This window comes from Pelophylax lessonae (assembly GCF_965119305.1).
Source record: "Pelophylax lessonae genome assembly, chromosome: 7".
Taxonomy (NCBI): domain Eukaryota; kingdom Metazoa; phylum Chordata; class Amphibia; order Anura; family Ranidae; genus Pelophylax; species Pelophylax lessonae.
The window spans coordinates 218,876,047-218,892,520 of record NC_138774.1 but is presented as its reverse complement, the minus strand read 5'-3'; the positions used below and the strand labels follow the sequence as shown (position 1 = coordinate 218,892,520).

The 16,474-nt window shown below is 46.5% G+C and overlaps 1 protein-coding gene across 1 annotated transcript in view; it reads left to right on the top strand.

Moving 5' to 3' along the window:
- The first annotated feature begins 11,910 nt into the window (after positions 1 to 11,910).
- The window catches only part of LOC309559539 (bile salt-activated lipase-like), a 49,574-nt gene continuing 45,010 nt past the window's right edge, over positions 11,911 to 16,474 (top strand). The window contains exon 1 of the mRNA XM_082262839.1: positions 11,911 to 11,998. Within this exon, the coding sequence (XP_082118965.1) occupies positions 11,936 to 11,998 (63 nt within the window). The 5' untranslated portion in view covers positions 11,911 to 11,935. The remainder of the gene's footprint in view (positions 11,999 to 16,474) is intronic.

Here is a 16,474-nt window from a genome sequence, read left to right as displayed (position 1 = left end):
TCTCTATTGTTATAGAGCATGATGTAACGTGCCTGTATTTAGCCGCTCTTTTGTTAACATACTTTGGAAAATTCCTCTGGGTATGTTCTTTTTTGATTTCCATCTCGCATATAGTTTACCCACTTCCAAAATGGAACAAACCAGACTGTGTACAGAACAGAGTGTTACTTGTACACCAACACACAGCTGATTGTAAGCTCTTTGTGACAAGAAAAGGGAGCATACAGAGAAATTGTAATTACACTCTTACTGTTCAGATTTAGATTGGATAGAAAGATTATGGTAAAATTTGACAATTAGACACTCCATGTTGTAAATATAATCAGCTGCGATTGGTATCTAATTTTCCTATGATTCTTTGCAGCCAGTTTGAGCATAGGCTTTCAGAGTGTCTCCATCCTGAAGAATGCACCTCCTAACATACAGTGGGGATCGAAAGTTTGGGCAACCCAGGTAAAAATTTGTATTAATGTGCATAAAGAAGCCAAGGAAAGATGGAGAAATCTCCAAAAGGCATCAAATTACAGATTAGACATTCTTATAATATGTCAGCAAAAGTTAGATTTTATTTCCATCATTTACACTTTCAAAATAACAGAAAACAAAAAAATATCATCTGCAAAAGTTTGGGCACCCTGCAGAGTTAATATCTTGTACTGCCCCCTTTGGCAAGTATCACAGCTTGTAAAAGCTTTTTGTAGCCAGCCAAGAGTCTTTCAATTCTTGTTTGAGGTATCTTTGCCCATTCTTCCTTACAAAAGTCTTCCAGTTCTTTGAGATTTCTGGGCTGTCTGTCACTCACTGCTCTTTTAAGGTCTATCCATAGATTTTCAATTATGTTGAGGTCAGGAGATTGTGAAGGCCATGGCAAAACCTTGATGTAACCCCCCGTGGATTTTGAGGTGTGTTTAGGATCATTATCCATTTGTAGAAGCCATCCTCTCTTAACTTCAGCTTTTTCACAGATGGCATCAAGTTACCATCCAAAATTTGCTGAAATTTTATTGAATCCATTTTTCCTTTTACTCGTGAGATGTTCCCTGTGCCACGGGCTGCAATACAACCCCAAAGCATGATTGATCCACCCCATGCTTAACAGTTGGACAGCGGTTCTTTTCATTAAATTCTGTGCCCCTTCTTCTCCAAACGTACCTTTGCTCATTCCGGCCAAAAAGTTAAATTTTAACCTCATCGGTCCACAGAACTTGTTTCCAAAATGCATCAGGCTTGTCTATATGTTCATTTGCAAAGTTCAAACGCTGATTTTTGTAGTGAGGACGTAGAAGAGTTTTCTTCTGAGGGCTCTTCCATGAAGACCATATTTGTATAAGTATCTCCTTATAGTGGAATAGTGTACCACAACTCCCAGTGTCTGCCAGATCTTTCTGGAGGGATCGTGCAGTCAAACGTGGGTTTTGAATTGTTTTTCTCACAATCCTATGAGATTTTTCCTTCTTTCCTTGGCTTCTTTATGCATATTAATACAAATTTTTACCTGGGGTGCCCAAACTTTCGATCCCCACTGTACAGTTCTGTCAGAAGTCTGCCATCAGACAGGGGTGCGTATAATGCGCTTTCTGAATAATCACTAATTGGAGGTATATGCGGTTCCTGCTTTTAGGGTGTTAGGCTTATGTTTATATGAATTGACAGGGTTACTTGAATGGGAATTCTGGACTAACTCAGGGAAATCTAAAAAATTCTCCTGGGCTGGGCCCACGATGCTAGGGTTAACAGCCTAGAGGAGAGTAAAAGTATTTTACTTACCCAGGCCTCCCCTCACTTTGCAGGCAGTGTTTCCCTGTGCTTCAGCAGTGGATTGTCCCTCTACACCCTCATGTCCAGTACAGGGCTGTGGACTCTGCATTTGTCTTGATGAGGTCAGGACCTTAGACTAGTGGTCCTCGGGGCCCACTAACAGGCCAGGTTTGCAAGATAACTAAATTGCATCACATGTGATCTCATTTGCTGCATTTGCTGCTCAGTGATTGCAGTATTATAGTCTGCATCTCCCCAAGGTAATACTTAAAATCTGGCCTGTTAGTGGGTCCTGAGGACCGGAGTTGAGGACCACTGCCTTAGACCACTGGAGCATGGGGGAAGAAGATGCTGCTGAGACCAGTCTAGCAGCATGGAGACATGGATAAGTAAATTTACTTCTCCCTTCCCCCTAGACCTAAACTATAAATTAAAGGATAAGTTCACCTTTGGGTGTAACATGCTCCCAATGCTGCTGCCCCTCCTCCCTGTAGCAGCAGTACAGGGAGAAGTTCCCTGTACTAGCTGTCACTGTTTGCAGGCCATGCGGGGCTCCGCCCACACAGCCGCGTCATTTATGCACACAGCTCTGTGTGTCTGAATGAACTACAAGTCCTGACATCTTTAGCGGCTGTCGACTTGTAGTCAATGAACTACCACAGCGCAGTGGTAGTTCATTGAATCCTCCGTTCAGGGAGTATCAGCTTACCTGTACAGAATGTAGGGGTAAGCTGATACACTGACGGTGTGCAGGAGACCCGCATGGCATCAGGGATCTGCTGATCGCTGGTGCAATGTTTTCCAGGCTCCTGCAACAAAAAATAATAAATGCACATTTTTTTACCTGCAAAAAAAATGTGCATTTTTTATTTATTTTTTTAAAGTAAATTTTTTTAACCCTTGCAGTGCAGGGTTCAAGGAAATCTCTGTATGAAAACAATAATTGAACTACACATGGTACACATTGCCACGCATGCCAGGGTGGGCGCAATCATTCTAGGCACATTATTCACTGTTCTCTCTAAAATGATGGCCTGTAGGGGCTTTTAAAGCGTCATCTATGGGAAATTTTGGATACTGAAGCTCGTCGTCGTCTAATGGGTGCATACAAGTTTTAAACTTGACATGTTGGTTATGTATATACAGTACTTGCTGCAACCCTTATCTTTTATATTTGACCAAAAATGGGTAATATATTGCATTTGTGCGTCCTAAAATTAACTTAAGTATTTTTTACTGAAAATTTGCACTTGATAAACTGTTGTGACATTATTTTGTGGCATTCAAAATTCTAAATATCACTATTTTTTTTTTTTTTGTGTCTCTGTTTTCAGAAAATATATATTATGTGGGGATTTTAACTAATCCTACTAGACCTAAAATTATTTTTTAAACATGTTTACAAAAACAGAAAAGCAGCTCTGGCAATGAAAGAGTGTGCATTTTGCTTTTGATCAGTTTCTGCAGTTCTTTTTGCGGTCCATTTTGAGTTTTTGCATGTGTGTTTTTGAAGCATTTTTTTCTTTTCTTTCCAATTTGCTCTTACATACACTTTAAACTGCATTTTGTAAAGTCTACGGAACTATAAACATCAGTCCTTGCCCCCGAAAGGAACTCAATAATTATTGCCTCTACCATACACCCACTAGGCCCAATCTTAACCAGTGTATCTGGCTGGAAACCCAACCAAAGAGGATACAAAATCAATGCAGATAAGGTCTCAGGTAGGATTCAAACTCACAACTGTAAGGCAAGAGTGAAGACTACTTATGGCGCTTTTCCACTGCATGGAACCGAACGGTTCGGCTTGCTTTTGTGCTTTTCCACTGCTGGTACCGGATGGTATAGTGTAGGAACGGTACGGTACGGCGGCGCTTTTCCACTGCATGGAACCGAACGGTACGGCTCACTAAAACAGTACCTACTCGATTGTGTTTCCAAGAGGTACCATACTCAGTACCATATCCCACAATCCTTTGCATGCAGTCACTACTAGCCACTGATTGGTCAGAGAATCCCACCCACCCCGTTGTTATCCCACCCACTTAACTTTAGTACTACTTTTAGTGGAAAAGCAAACCATACCGTACCGAACCGTTCCAACACCGTACCATGCGGTACCAGCAGTGGAAAAGCAAACCGGGCCAAGCAGGGCCGAGTAGAGCCGAGCCGGTATGCCATTAGTCACAGCATTGACTTTCATCTAAACTCTTGATAAACCTCAGACCTCTGTATAAAAAAAACACTGGAAATTTCCCCCCGGCTGCTTTTCCTCTTTTATTTGCATTTTATAAATAGATCTGCACCTTCCAAAAAAAGAACATTTTGATACTTAAAAAAGCACAGCAACCCCATCACCTTTCATTCAACACATGGCAGGCACTAAGAGCCCTGGGGCCAGACAGGTGACAACACAACAGGTCTTCAGAATTCACATGAATGGAAACCTGTATTAGGAGGAGTATGGAGGCTGCCACTACTGACCTCTCCTTCTACAAATTCTAGTTGCCTGGCTGCCATACTGATCCTCCGGTCTCAGTTATTATAGTCACTGACTTTAAACTAGCATGTCAATAAGCATTTATGCTGTCTCTGACTGTCCTTAGCTGCGTACTTTTTTTAGGTCAGTGATTGAAAATGTAAAAATAAGGCTTTAGGAATTTCCTTTATCTATAATAGACCGTTATCCTAGATGAGGGTCTGGTATAATGTTAGTAGGAGACCCAGCACAAAAAAACTGTGTGAGATTCACACCAAAAATATATACAAGAGTCTTATAACTGATGCCAGTCTAGCATGGATTTTAAGAGGGATCCCCATGCAAGAAAATGAGGAAAAAATGGGTTTCTCTTACGTCCTCCGACAGTCGCCGCCTCTTCATATTCGTCACATATGGGGTATTAGACTTTGCTCCGAAGGAGTAGCTAGGCAACAGAATATGTTAACAATAAAGCTTTTAACATATCCCACCCTCAAGGGGTGGTCCCCTCAGTCAATACCCTCCTACTTCCTGCAACCATATCTCAGTTTTAATGTCTAGCTTGTCAGGAGTGGCTGGCTTTTTCTGTGCTGGGGCTTTCTGCCCCAGACTCTTTCTTCTTTTTAAAATTTTGTTTGAGTTTTCTCTCTACCTTTACTTAGCTGTTATTTTTGTCAGCATTAGTTAGTTCTTCGGACGAAGAGGATCATGCAGACTGGGTCTCGGGCTGATCCCCCTGATCGCAGGTCGTGGGTCAGTGGCTTCCCAGTCTGCCTTCGAGCGTTCAGCCAGGTAACGCTCCTGGCACAGTGAACGACCCATCCCTGTTCGGTGCAGGGATGATTGGTGAGGTGGCTACCTCACTGGACGCTGTGCGGTTTCTTAACCCCCATTTTGTGCGTCTTGAATGCGACTCTCCCTGCCTCATGTGCAGCGGCTTGTTCGCCTGTGCGGGTCCCCCACGCCATGTGAGGTAAGTGTATTTATGTGGGGACCTGTCTGTCTGGGGGGGTGTCAGTCTGGGACTGTGTAACCTGCCTTTAATCACACTGCTTGTCTCCCTATCTCTCGGCTGCATGCTGTGGGCTGCAAGGGGGGGGGGGGGAGATGTGTGACACTGTCTGTGTCAGGCTGATCAGTGTGTGAAGCTGTGGGGCATGTTTTTTGGCATGTTTGGGCACTGTACAGCGATCGCTGCGGCGATCTGACATGTATTCTGATACTGGAATGTAATGTGTGTTTTTTACTGCACTGTGGAGCGGCGGTTTCGGCGCCAAACGGCGCCATTTTGCCTGCTCCCGCTCCGGCCACATGTTTTACATGCATGGCGGCCATTTTCTTGTAGCCTCCATAGGCTTACATAGAGCGCCCTGGCAGCATCACTTCCTCTTCCCTGGAACACCGATCGAGGCAGCAGCAGCGGCGAGGGTCTCCTCAGGTTTTACCCTTCTGTTCTTGCTATCCATTGCCTGTGTTCAGTTTGCATATTCCCTGTGGGGGTCTTATTGTGCTGAGTGTGGTGCGGTGGGCTGCGCTTGCCGCGCTTGCTTAAAAGGGGCAGTTAACCCTTTGTTGTCTGGCATTACAGGGGCAATGGACTCTCAGGAGGGAAAATTTCCTACAGCCTTGGTGGAAAGCCAGGGGACCGCTGTCTCCCCCCCAGGGGGGGATTTGGCCACTATTGTGGCTGGCCTTGCTGCTCAGGTGCAGATGCTGGTGGCTGCTCAATCTACTAAAAGGCCCAGAGTTGCTCTTTCCTCTGATTCTGAGGGTGAGGGTGATAGGGCTGTTATGGCAGGGGCCTCCTTATCGGGGTCCCGCTCCTCTCTTGATCTAATAGGGTCTGAGGTGGAGGCTGATGTTGAGGGGGTTGATAATTCTCCCCCTGGCTCGCCTGAAGAGCTTGCAATCATGGATGAGTTGATTGCTTCCATAAAGCAAACGCTGCGTTTGCAGGATGAGGTGTGTCCCCCAGCCGCCTTGGCGGCTTATGGGACGCAGAGAAAACGCAGGACGCCGCAGGTTTTTCCCTGCAATGATGATTTTCAGCGCGCTGTTAAGGAACAATGGCGCAATCTACGCAAACCTTTTGCTGTACCAAGTAGATTCAAGCTGCGTTATCCTTTTTCACCTTCCACTGATGAAAGGTGGTGTGTGCCACCCCCAGTGGATCACGCAATTGCGGTTTTAAACAAAGCCACTGCGATTCCTGCAGAGGATTCCCCGGTGTTCCGTGACGCCACGGATAGGAGACTGGAGTCTCTTACCCGTCATACTTATTCTGTTACGGGTTCTATGCTTAAGGCTCTGTTTGCTTCTCTCATGGCGGCCCAGGCGATCGCAAGTTGGACGCAGATGCTTAGGCGCGTTCTAGTGGCCGATTCGGCCTCTCCGGCGACCCTGGATATGGTGGATCAAATCCACCAGGGTGTCATGTATCTGTGTGATGCGGACCTGGACCTGGTTCCGTTGGCTGCACGCGTGCACAGTGTGGCGGTGTTGTCTCGCCGCCTGATTTGGTTGAAATGTTGGTCGGTGGACCAGTCTTCACGTAAGACCTTAGCCAATCTACCTTATGATGGGTCTCGCCTTTTTGGGGAGTCCCTGGATGTGTTGATTAAGGGGATCACCGGGGGTAAGAGCACTCTCTTGCCCCATTTCCCCAAAGCTAAGGGGGCTTCTGGGAAGAAGCATGCTAATTTTCGGCCCCCTTAGGGGTCCTTTCGTGCCTTTCGGCCGCACTACAAGGGCAAGCCGTTCAAAGGTCAAGGCTCTCAGAAGAAGCCCTGGTCTGGTAAACAGAAGTCCGGCCAATCCGGATCTGCAGCCCATAACAGTGCGGCCTGAAGGGGCGCCCTCACCCAGTTTTGGGGTGGGGGGACGCTTGCTCGGTTTTCTTCAGCCCTGGTTGGCCCGTGTGCGGGACAGATGGGTTCAGGAAATCGTTCGATCTGGTTACAAGATCGAGTTTCTCTCTCGGCCGGAGAGCAGATTTTTTCCCTCAAATCTTCAACTGTCTCCAGAGCGTTTGCGGGACCTGCACCTGGCGGTGCGGGACCTGAGGGCTCAGGGAGTGGTGGTTCCGGTGCCTCATCGGGACAGATTTCGGGGGTTTCATTCCAATCTGTTCACCGTGCCCAGGAAGGAGGGCAAGGTTCGTCCAATTCTGGACTTGAAGGCTCTGAACCGCTCTGTGCGGGTTCGCAAGTTCCGCATGGAATCCCTGCGGTCGGTGGTGGCTGCCCTGGTTCCGGGGGAATTCATGGCCTCCATCGATTTGAAGGATGCGTACCTTCACATCCCCATTTTCGAAGGTCACCAGAGGTCCCTTCGATTCGCCATTGCGGAGGATCACTACCAGTTCGTGGCGTTGCCTTTTGGTCTCGCCTCGGCTCCGCGGGTCTTCACCAAGGTGCTTGCACCGGTTCTGGCATTGTTGAGGGCCCAGGGCATTTCTGTCCTGGGGTATCTAGACGACATCCTGGTTCGGTCTGCGACCAGCCAGGGTCTGGAGGAGGACCTGTCTGTCACGATGCAAACTCTACAGGAGTTTGGTTGGACGATAAATTTTCCAAAGTCGACGCTGAGTCCGTCGGTTCGTCTTCCCTACCTGGGAATGATTCTGGACTCGGTACAAGCGAAGGTCTTCCTGCCGGAAGACAAACTCAGAACTCTTCAGGAGGAAGTCAGGTCCCTCAGGGACGTTCCGCACTCGTCTTTAAGGACGTGCATGAGATGTCTGGGATTGATGGTCTCGGCCTTCGAGGCGATTCCCTTCGCCCAGTTTCACACGCGGGGTCTCCAAGCGGAGATCCTGTCCAAGTGGGACGGGCGACCTCAATCTCTGGATCTTCAGATCTCGTTGAGTCATCGCACCAGTAGAGACCTTCTGTGGTGGCTCCAGTCCCCGATGGTGTCCGGGGGCAAGTCGTTTCGTCCTATCTCGTGGACGGTGATCACCACGGATGCCAGCCTGTCGGGCTGGGGTGGTGTTCTGGGCGTTCTGTCTGCCCAGGGGACTTGGTCGGAGGGAGAGTCTTCCCTTCCGATCAACATTCTGGAATTACGTGCGATAAATCTCTGTCTTCATCGCTGGACGGACCGGCTGCAGGGCTGCCCGGTTCGGGTGCAGACGGACAATGCCACGGCGGTGGCCTACATCAACCACCAAGGGGGCACCAGGAGTGCCCGGGCGGCTCGAGAAGTGGCCGACATTCTGTCTTGGGCCGAGACTCATGTCCCGGCGATAACGGCAGTTCACATTCCGGGGGTGGAGAACTGGCAGGCGGACTATCTGAGTCGCCAGACCCTGGATCAGGGGGAATGGTCTCTTCACCCGGCTGTCTTCCAGATGTTGTGCGCGAAGTGGGGTCTTCCAGATGTGGACCTGTTCGCGTCTCAACAACAAGGTGAGAAGGTTCGTGGCAAGGACGCGCGACCCTCGGGCAGACGCGTCAGACGCGTTAGTGGCCCCGTGGCATCAGTACAGGCTGATGTACGCGTTCCCACCGATTCAGTTGCTGTCCAGGTTCCTTCGCAGGTTACTCTCGGAACGCAGCACGGTGATTCTTGTGGCACCGGACTGGCCTCGCCGGTCCTGGTACGCAGACCTCGTGAATCTGGCGGTCGACGCCCCTTGGCGTCTACCTCTTCGAGACGATCTACTGTCTCAGGGACCGATTTACCATCCTGCTTTACAGTCGCTGGCTTTGACGGCCTGGCTGTTGAGACAGAGGTCCTGAAGGAGAAGGGTCTCTCTCCAGAGGTCGTTCATACTTTGATCAACGCTAGGAAGTCTTCCTCGGGGAAGGTTTATTACCGTACTTGGAAGGCCTATTTTGCCTGGTGTGAGTCCAGGGGGTTTTCACCCCGCACGTACTCAGTTTCCCGTGTGCTGTCTTTTCTTCAGACGGGTGTTGATCAGCGTTTGGCGCTGGCTACGATAAAGGGTCAGGTGTCTGCGCTGGCCGTTCTGTTTTAAAGTCCCGTGGCTTCCAACTCCTTGGTTGGCACTTTTATTCAGGGTGTGCGGCATCTGGTTCCTCCTAGGAGGGATCCTTTGCCCCCTTGGGACTTGAATCTCGTTCTATCTGTGTTACAACGTGCTCCTTTTGAACAGATCAGGGAGATCTCGTTGTCTATGTTGTCCAAAAAGGTCGCCTTTTTGGTGGCGATCACTTCGGCTCGCAGAGTGTCGAAACTGGCAGCTTTGTCCTGCAAGTCTCCGTACCTGGTTATTCATTTGGATAAGGTGGTCTTGCGACCTAATCCTTCTTTTCTTCCGAAACGAGTTTCGGAATTCCATCTTAATGAGGATATTGTCTTACCTTCGCTGTGCGCGAAGCCCAAACATCCAAAGGAGGTGAGACTGCATTCTCTGGATGTTGTTCGGGCGATAAGGGTTTACCTTAAATCGACTGAGTCTTTTCGTAAGACTGACTCCTTGTTTGTTCTTCCAGAGGGTCCTCGGAAGGGCATGGCGGCTTCGGCCTTTACCATCGCCAAATGGATCAGGCAGACCATTGAACAGGCCTATGCTTTGCAGGGTAAGGCTCCTCCTGTCCCTGTGAAGGCGCACTCTACTAGATCTTTGAGTACGTCTTGGGCCTGTCGTCATGGGGCTTCTGTAGCCCAGGTGTGTAAGGCGGCGACCTGGTTGACCGTGCACACTTTCACAAAATTCTACAAAGTAGATGTTCAGGCATCGGCGGATGCTTCCTTTGGCCGCAAGGTTCTTAGTGCGGCTGTTCCATAGGGTCCCTTGTTGGGGACTCCTGGCTGCTGGGATAGTTTTTTGTATCCCCTGGTTTTTTTGTCTTTTCCTGGGTTGTTGCTCCTGTTGAGCGCTTGTTTTTTTGCTGTTGCCCAGCTGGTTTCCTTCCTTTGGTAAGGTTCCTTTCTTTGATGCGGAGACTGCGTTGCCTTTTCGGCGCGGATGCGTTTCCCACCCCTCATGTTTGCACTGCTTTGGGACGTCCCCATATGTGACGAATATGAAGAGGCGGCGACTGTCGGAGGACGTAAGAGAAAACGGAATTTTTGTAAAATCTTACCTGTAAAATTCCTTTCTCTGAGTCCTCCGACAGTCGCCGCCCCCGCCCCTCTTTTGGGGTTTGGTTGTATACTCTACTGCTATTCCACTAAAACTGAGATATGGTTGCAGGAAGTAGGAGGGTATTGACTGAGGGGACCACCCCTTGAGGGTGGGATATGTTAAAAGCTTTATTGTTAACATATTCTGTTGCCTAGCTACTCCTTCGGAGCAAAGTCTAATACCCCATATGTGACGAATATGAAGAGGCGGCGACTGTCGGAGTACTCAGAGAAAGGAATTTTACAGGTAAGATTTTACAAAAATTCCGTTTTCTCCCTAAAGCCCATATCAGACCCTTAGTTGCATGCAGTCTGGCTGGACCAGAAAAGGTGGGACAAGCTTGTGGCCCCCCTCCTGAACCATATCAGACTTCAGCATGGGTAGAATCTTGCCCGGACGTACCTCCCTGGAAAGGTACTTTGTCCCCATGTCGATGAGGACAAGGGCCTCTTCCCCACAATCTTGGCCTACTGGTGGTGGGGGTATGCAGGTGGGAGCCTTATCAAAATCTAGAAGCCCATTTAACAACTAGAGGACCTCCAGGCACTGCCCCTTCCCCAATGTGAATGAGTAGGGGGTACATAGTAAATATGCATGTATAATGTAAAGATATCCAAACAGAATTATGTAAATGCCAAGGGACCAGGAGTCTGCATAGTATCCAGGCAACAAGCATGTTGAAAAGGTCAGCAATGGCACCCTACATATTTTTGTCATTGCAGGTTTACTTTAAAGGTAAACATCCCTTTTCTATTTTTTTATAACCCCTCCCCTATATTTCTAAGATCACTTTATAAAGGTTTTCTTACTTTAAGAGGATTCTAGGCAATTTTAGGGATCTTTCTATCTCGCATGTATGGGCTATGCTGCCACTACCTTGTGAAAGATGGTCAGGACTTGGCCCAATTGTATAATTGTACTTTTAGTAAAGTTGTCTTTTAAAAAGCACTCCCTATCCCCTGAGTACAACCTGCTTAGTCAGATTCTTACCTTTTTACCTTATCCCATGCTCTTTGCAGTACAGCCCTGCCTGATCCCACACAACCTTTGCAAGGAAAACATCTTGGCCGACTCCTCTGGAATTGGGAACATGACTATGGTCAAAAACAAACATTCATTTGAGCTCACTATTAGAAAATTAAACGACTATTCCGAAATTGATTGTATTCTAACGGCATTCTACTTGTGTGTACCCACCAAAACACAATACAGATTCGGGAAGAGGACACACTTATTGCATTTGTGAGTATCGTGGTGAAATATGACTGCAGTTGTTTGAACTGAACTCTGAATTAGGAGGACTGCCAGACAGACGCCATTTTTACTTGCCATTTAATTGCATAATAGTCGTTGCAATACAGATAGGGTATCTTTCCCAATAGGCATAGAAATATATCCATGGTCATCTTGCAGATAAATGGTGTACCAACTGTTCGCACTCACACAGGATATCACAAAGATTTTGGCAGTGCCCGGCTTTGGCACAGATATCAAAGTCAGCAATGTGATTGGACCCAGAGAGGAAGTCCTGATACTCTGGAGTATAAAGGAATGCAAGGTGAGCGACTGGCTTACAGTTTGGGAGAGCTGCTGGAGGAGAAGCCATGATGTTCTTGGGCTTTTTCTTGGCTTTTGCTGGCATCCTAGCCGCTGCTCAAGCTGCAACGGTAAGGCACTCCTACTTTGATATAATCAAAATATTTCTTCCATAGAAGACCACAATTGGTTTCTGACCTATGTAGGGAAAATTATAGAGAGAGAACTGCAAGGCCCCCGGCTGTATGCTGTCTTTCCATCTGCTAGCCTCTACTTTATGCTGTATTGATACCGGGGGAACCTCAGCGCAAAGCAGGGGATCAGACATCTGACACATCTGGAACTGTATTCCAACAAACCAAAAATTACCTGTATATTATACATCATGCTCCACATACTATATACAATACAATGGTAACTTTATAAAATATACCGCTCATCTCCTTTACATTAGACCAGCTGAACGAATGTAGGCATGTATGTGCCATACCTGATGGATCCCCCTGAAAGCTGGAGATCATTGAAGTAGCTACTCTACTAGAGTGCTCTCCACGAGGTTCTGGGTCCAATGCTGAGCGACTGCCCTGCTGCTAATGGAAAAGAGGAGGTCACTTGCTCAGCACAGGTGCCATTCAGGTAACACTTTGCATTATCCCAATTAATGCAAAGTGTTCTTTTATTGGACGCGTTTGAGAGGTGGGGCTGTGACGCCTCCAATCAGAGAACACTTTGCAATCATTGAGAAAATTGGAAGCATTCTCTGAATGGCGACTTCCTGTGTTCAGTAAGTAGCAAGGGCAGCTACTCGCCGAGGGACCCGGAAGCTAGTAGAGATCATTGTAGTAAGGGTGTCTACCACACTAATTTCCAGGTTCCACAGGGATCCCACAGCTATGGCACATACAGCACATTCTTACATTGATCCTAGCTGGACCTTTTAACTATGTTATCAAAATTGCCATACCTGGGATTCAGTTTTTACATCTAGAACATGTGAATTGTGCTGAAATATATCAAAAGTTTTAGGTTGTATAGATGAAATATCAGAATAATGATTGCTAGTCTCATATCGAAAACCAATATGTTACTAAAGTTACAAAAATTCTCGTACAACAGAATACAACTTCTGAAGTGATGTAATTTTATTGTATTTTAATGTATTCTTTCATTTCCAAGCATGCGTGGTCTTCTGAATCTTTTTTTTTTTTTTGGATGAATAATATACTGATTTAAACAAAAATCATTCATTCTGGTATCGTATGAGCAAAATTTTTGTGTTTTTGTCCCTTTGGACAATTTTGCATGCACTGTCGTGATTGGGTCTCGAAAACTGTATACGAACCATCAGATTATAGTAAGATCCCTTCAAAAGTGGTATTTTTCATCCGATTGTCTCATTTTGTGTACTAGGCATACATAAGAGAGGGCATATCAAGAAATTTCTCCTGTGTGCATAGCTCCATGCCCATAAATTTCTTGTAGAGCATATATCCAACATTTCAGACTATGTTAGTGGAGTGTCCCCAGTGTTCCTTGTCTTGTATACGACAGTCTTTATCCTCAAACTATCTCTGCAATGATGCTGCTCATATATGGCACATCAGGTGGAAATTCAGCATGTTCAAAAGCTAACGTATTTCCATATAAAGGTTGCAGTGAAAATTGTTTCACACATGGGTATTGTGTATATTGAGGTGGATGTCCAAACACTTTCAAGAGGCAAAAAATGTGACTTCCAGTCATACAAAACATCCATACAGTATCAGATAAACATCATTCTTATGTCAACTTATCATTCCAAGTGTGGATAGTACCCTACAGTCAGGTCAACCTCGGGAGTTGGGTTGTGTCAGGTACTGAAGATTCTTCAGACAGGAGTTTTTGAAGACCAAGGTTCAAGGCACCGTCCTCTGGATAGGTAAGTATTATAGATTTATCTTTTGCAGGTGGAAAAGAATAGCAAATGAAAAAAAATAATATACACGATTGTGACACAAGTCATCTTGTAATTGGATGTTCTTAAAAATTACCTTTCCTTTTCAATTTGCAGCTCTGTAATCTTCTGTAAAATGCAATGCAATACTGTGCAGTACAGAACGCCCCCCAGAAACATTGTTTACCGCTTGAGTGATTGGTTCACTGATTTTCCCAGAAGTCTGCACTTAGATACAATTCAGATTTCTGGCATCCTCTGCAACAGGTGGTGAGATACTCCCTATACAAAATCATATCTAAAGGCCCGTACACACGATCAGAAAACCGGACAAAAAATACGGCTTTCAAAGTGATTGTATGATTATCTGATCGTTAGTACACAGCTTTCAAGAGTCGATCGCGTCAGTTCACCTGACATTCTCCAAAGGGACGAACGTGTACATTTTTCTCGTAGGATACCAGATCATACATTTTTCATTTATTCAGTACAGTCTTCGTTCTAAAATACAAAACATGACATCCCTTCTGAATTTTTATTCTGTCGTACGAGAATTTTCATCACTTTAGTAACCTCTTCATTTTCAATATAGAGGCTAGCATGCAAAAAAAGAAAAAAATAGACAGTCGTAAAATTTGATCGTGTACGAGGCATAAAGGGATGCAGACCCTGCAATTTTTCGTCATTAGAACCCTGCAGGTGCAGCAGCTAGTTGATAATTATAAAACCACTCCCATTAGATACATTTTCCACATGGACACAGACAAACAGTGATTTCTTTTGAATAACAAAAGGTAGAACTTTGCAACAAAGTTTTTTAGATCCTTGTACATAGATCACCCAGAGGGGAATCGTTTTTTTCTCCACAAAAGTGGAGGTACTCTAACTTTTTTTGCTAAAGAAAAGGCAGTCATTTTGAGAAAAAATGCCAACATTATTAAAGCAAAGCTCCACCCAAAAGGGGAAGCTTTGCTTACCTGCTTCCCTGCCCTCTCTGCTGCCACATTTGGCACCTTTTTTTGGGGGGGGGGGGGGTGGGAGTAGGCACCTGGTTTTGACAGGTACCTGCTTCCACTGGCTGAGTTTGCTATGGCGAACTCAGTCGGAGGTTTGGCCCTCCTCCTCCTACCCCCACAACCAAGCCATTTACAAAGCACAGCGCGCTTCCCTCATTCGCAGTAGGGAACTGGCAGTGAAGCTGCGAGGCTTCACTGCTGATTTCCCTTTAGCCGAGAAATTGGCTCACATGAGGACAGCGCTGGATTTGTGGACAGGTGAATGCCCTAATATTAAAAGTCAGCAGTTACAGTATTTGTAGCTGCTGACTTATTTTTTTCTAAAGGAGCCTGGAGCTCTGCTTTAAGAAAATAGTTATCTTCAGGTCAAATCTCACTTTTACCTGCTTTAGCTCTGTTAATATTGTGGCAGGCATTTTTTGTCACTTTCTGCAGTTGATGGGAGTGGGAAAATCTGATTGCTATATTCATATGATCATTCCAGGGACTATAAACTATGCACCCTACCATCTCTGTTGATGTGTTGCCTATGTGGTGTAAAATGTCACCAAAGAGCCTCAATGGCAGAACAATTTTTGGGCCTTTCATTTAACTACCAACCTGTCATAAGCACTCAGGGCTGCCGCTAGAAATCCTGGGGCCTCATACAGCCTATCTGACAGGGCCCCCCCCCCCCTTCCACCGAAAATATCAAAATTATATTATCACCCCCTCCCCCAATCCCTCTTCCTAGCAGAAATCCCCCCCAATCACCCCTTACAGCGCAACCCCCCAAATCCCTCCACAAATTCACAACCCCATCCCCGTACAGAGTGCAGGGGTCAGGAATACGTTCAGGAGAATGCTAGATACAGAATGCAGGGTTCTGGAGTGCAATATGCACAGGGTTCAGGAGAGTGCTAGATAGGGAGTAGTGCCTTACTAAGCTGACCAAGATTTCCAATAGATGCAAATGTTAGACAGGAAGCAGTACCATACCAAGTTGACCAAGATTCTCCATTGAGGCCAATGTTAAAAATCGGGAGTAGTGCTATACCAAGGTGACCAAGATTTCCCATTGAGGCCAATGTTAAAAATCGGGAGTAGTGCCATACCAAGCTGTACATAGTAGTGAATGTACGTAAATGCCTCTGTACTGCACCTCTTCCCAGCTGCTACAACCTCTGCAACATACACACCTCTCCTCTGCCCTTATCTTCCCCAAAGGCTCCCCATCTTCCACATGATTTCCTTTCTAAAATACCTTTCTGTTGCTGGCTGCCATATCGTCCTTCTCCTTCTTCCCTATGCACGTGTTGCTTGACACGGGGGGCGGGTCTGAGTAGCAGTCCCGCCCATTACCGACATCACAGCATGAATTTGACAGGTGCAGTCTCTCATTGTGGCTGCATAGTGCACACCCAGCTGGTTTGTTAGCCAATCCCTGGCTGTTCTAAATGTTCCCACTGCTGCAGGTCCTTCTGAGCTAGAAGGTAACATTTATTACCAGAATTATGCAGGACAAAGCCTCTGTACAGCGGGACAGTCCTGCCCAGGTTGGGAGGTATGCTGTCATCCTACCGATCTTCCTGCTGTCCGGGCCCCCCTATGTGCCGGGGCCCCATACTGGAGTACTGGCTGTACCCCCCTGATGGCGGCCCTGTAAGCACTTATTCAGC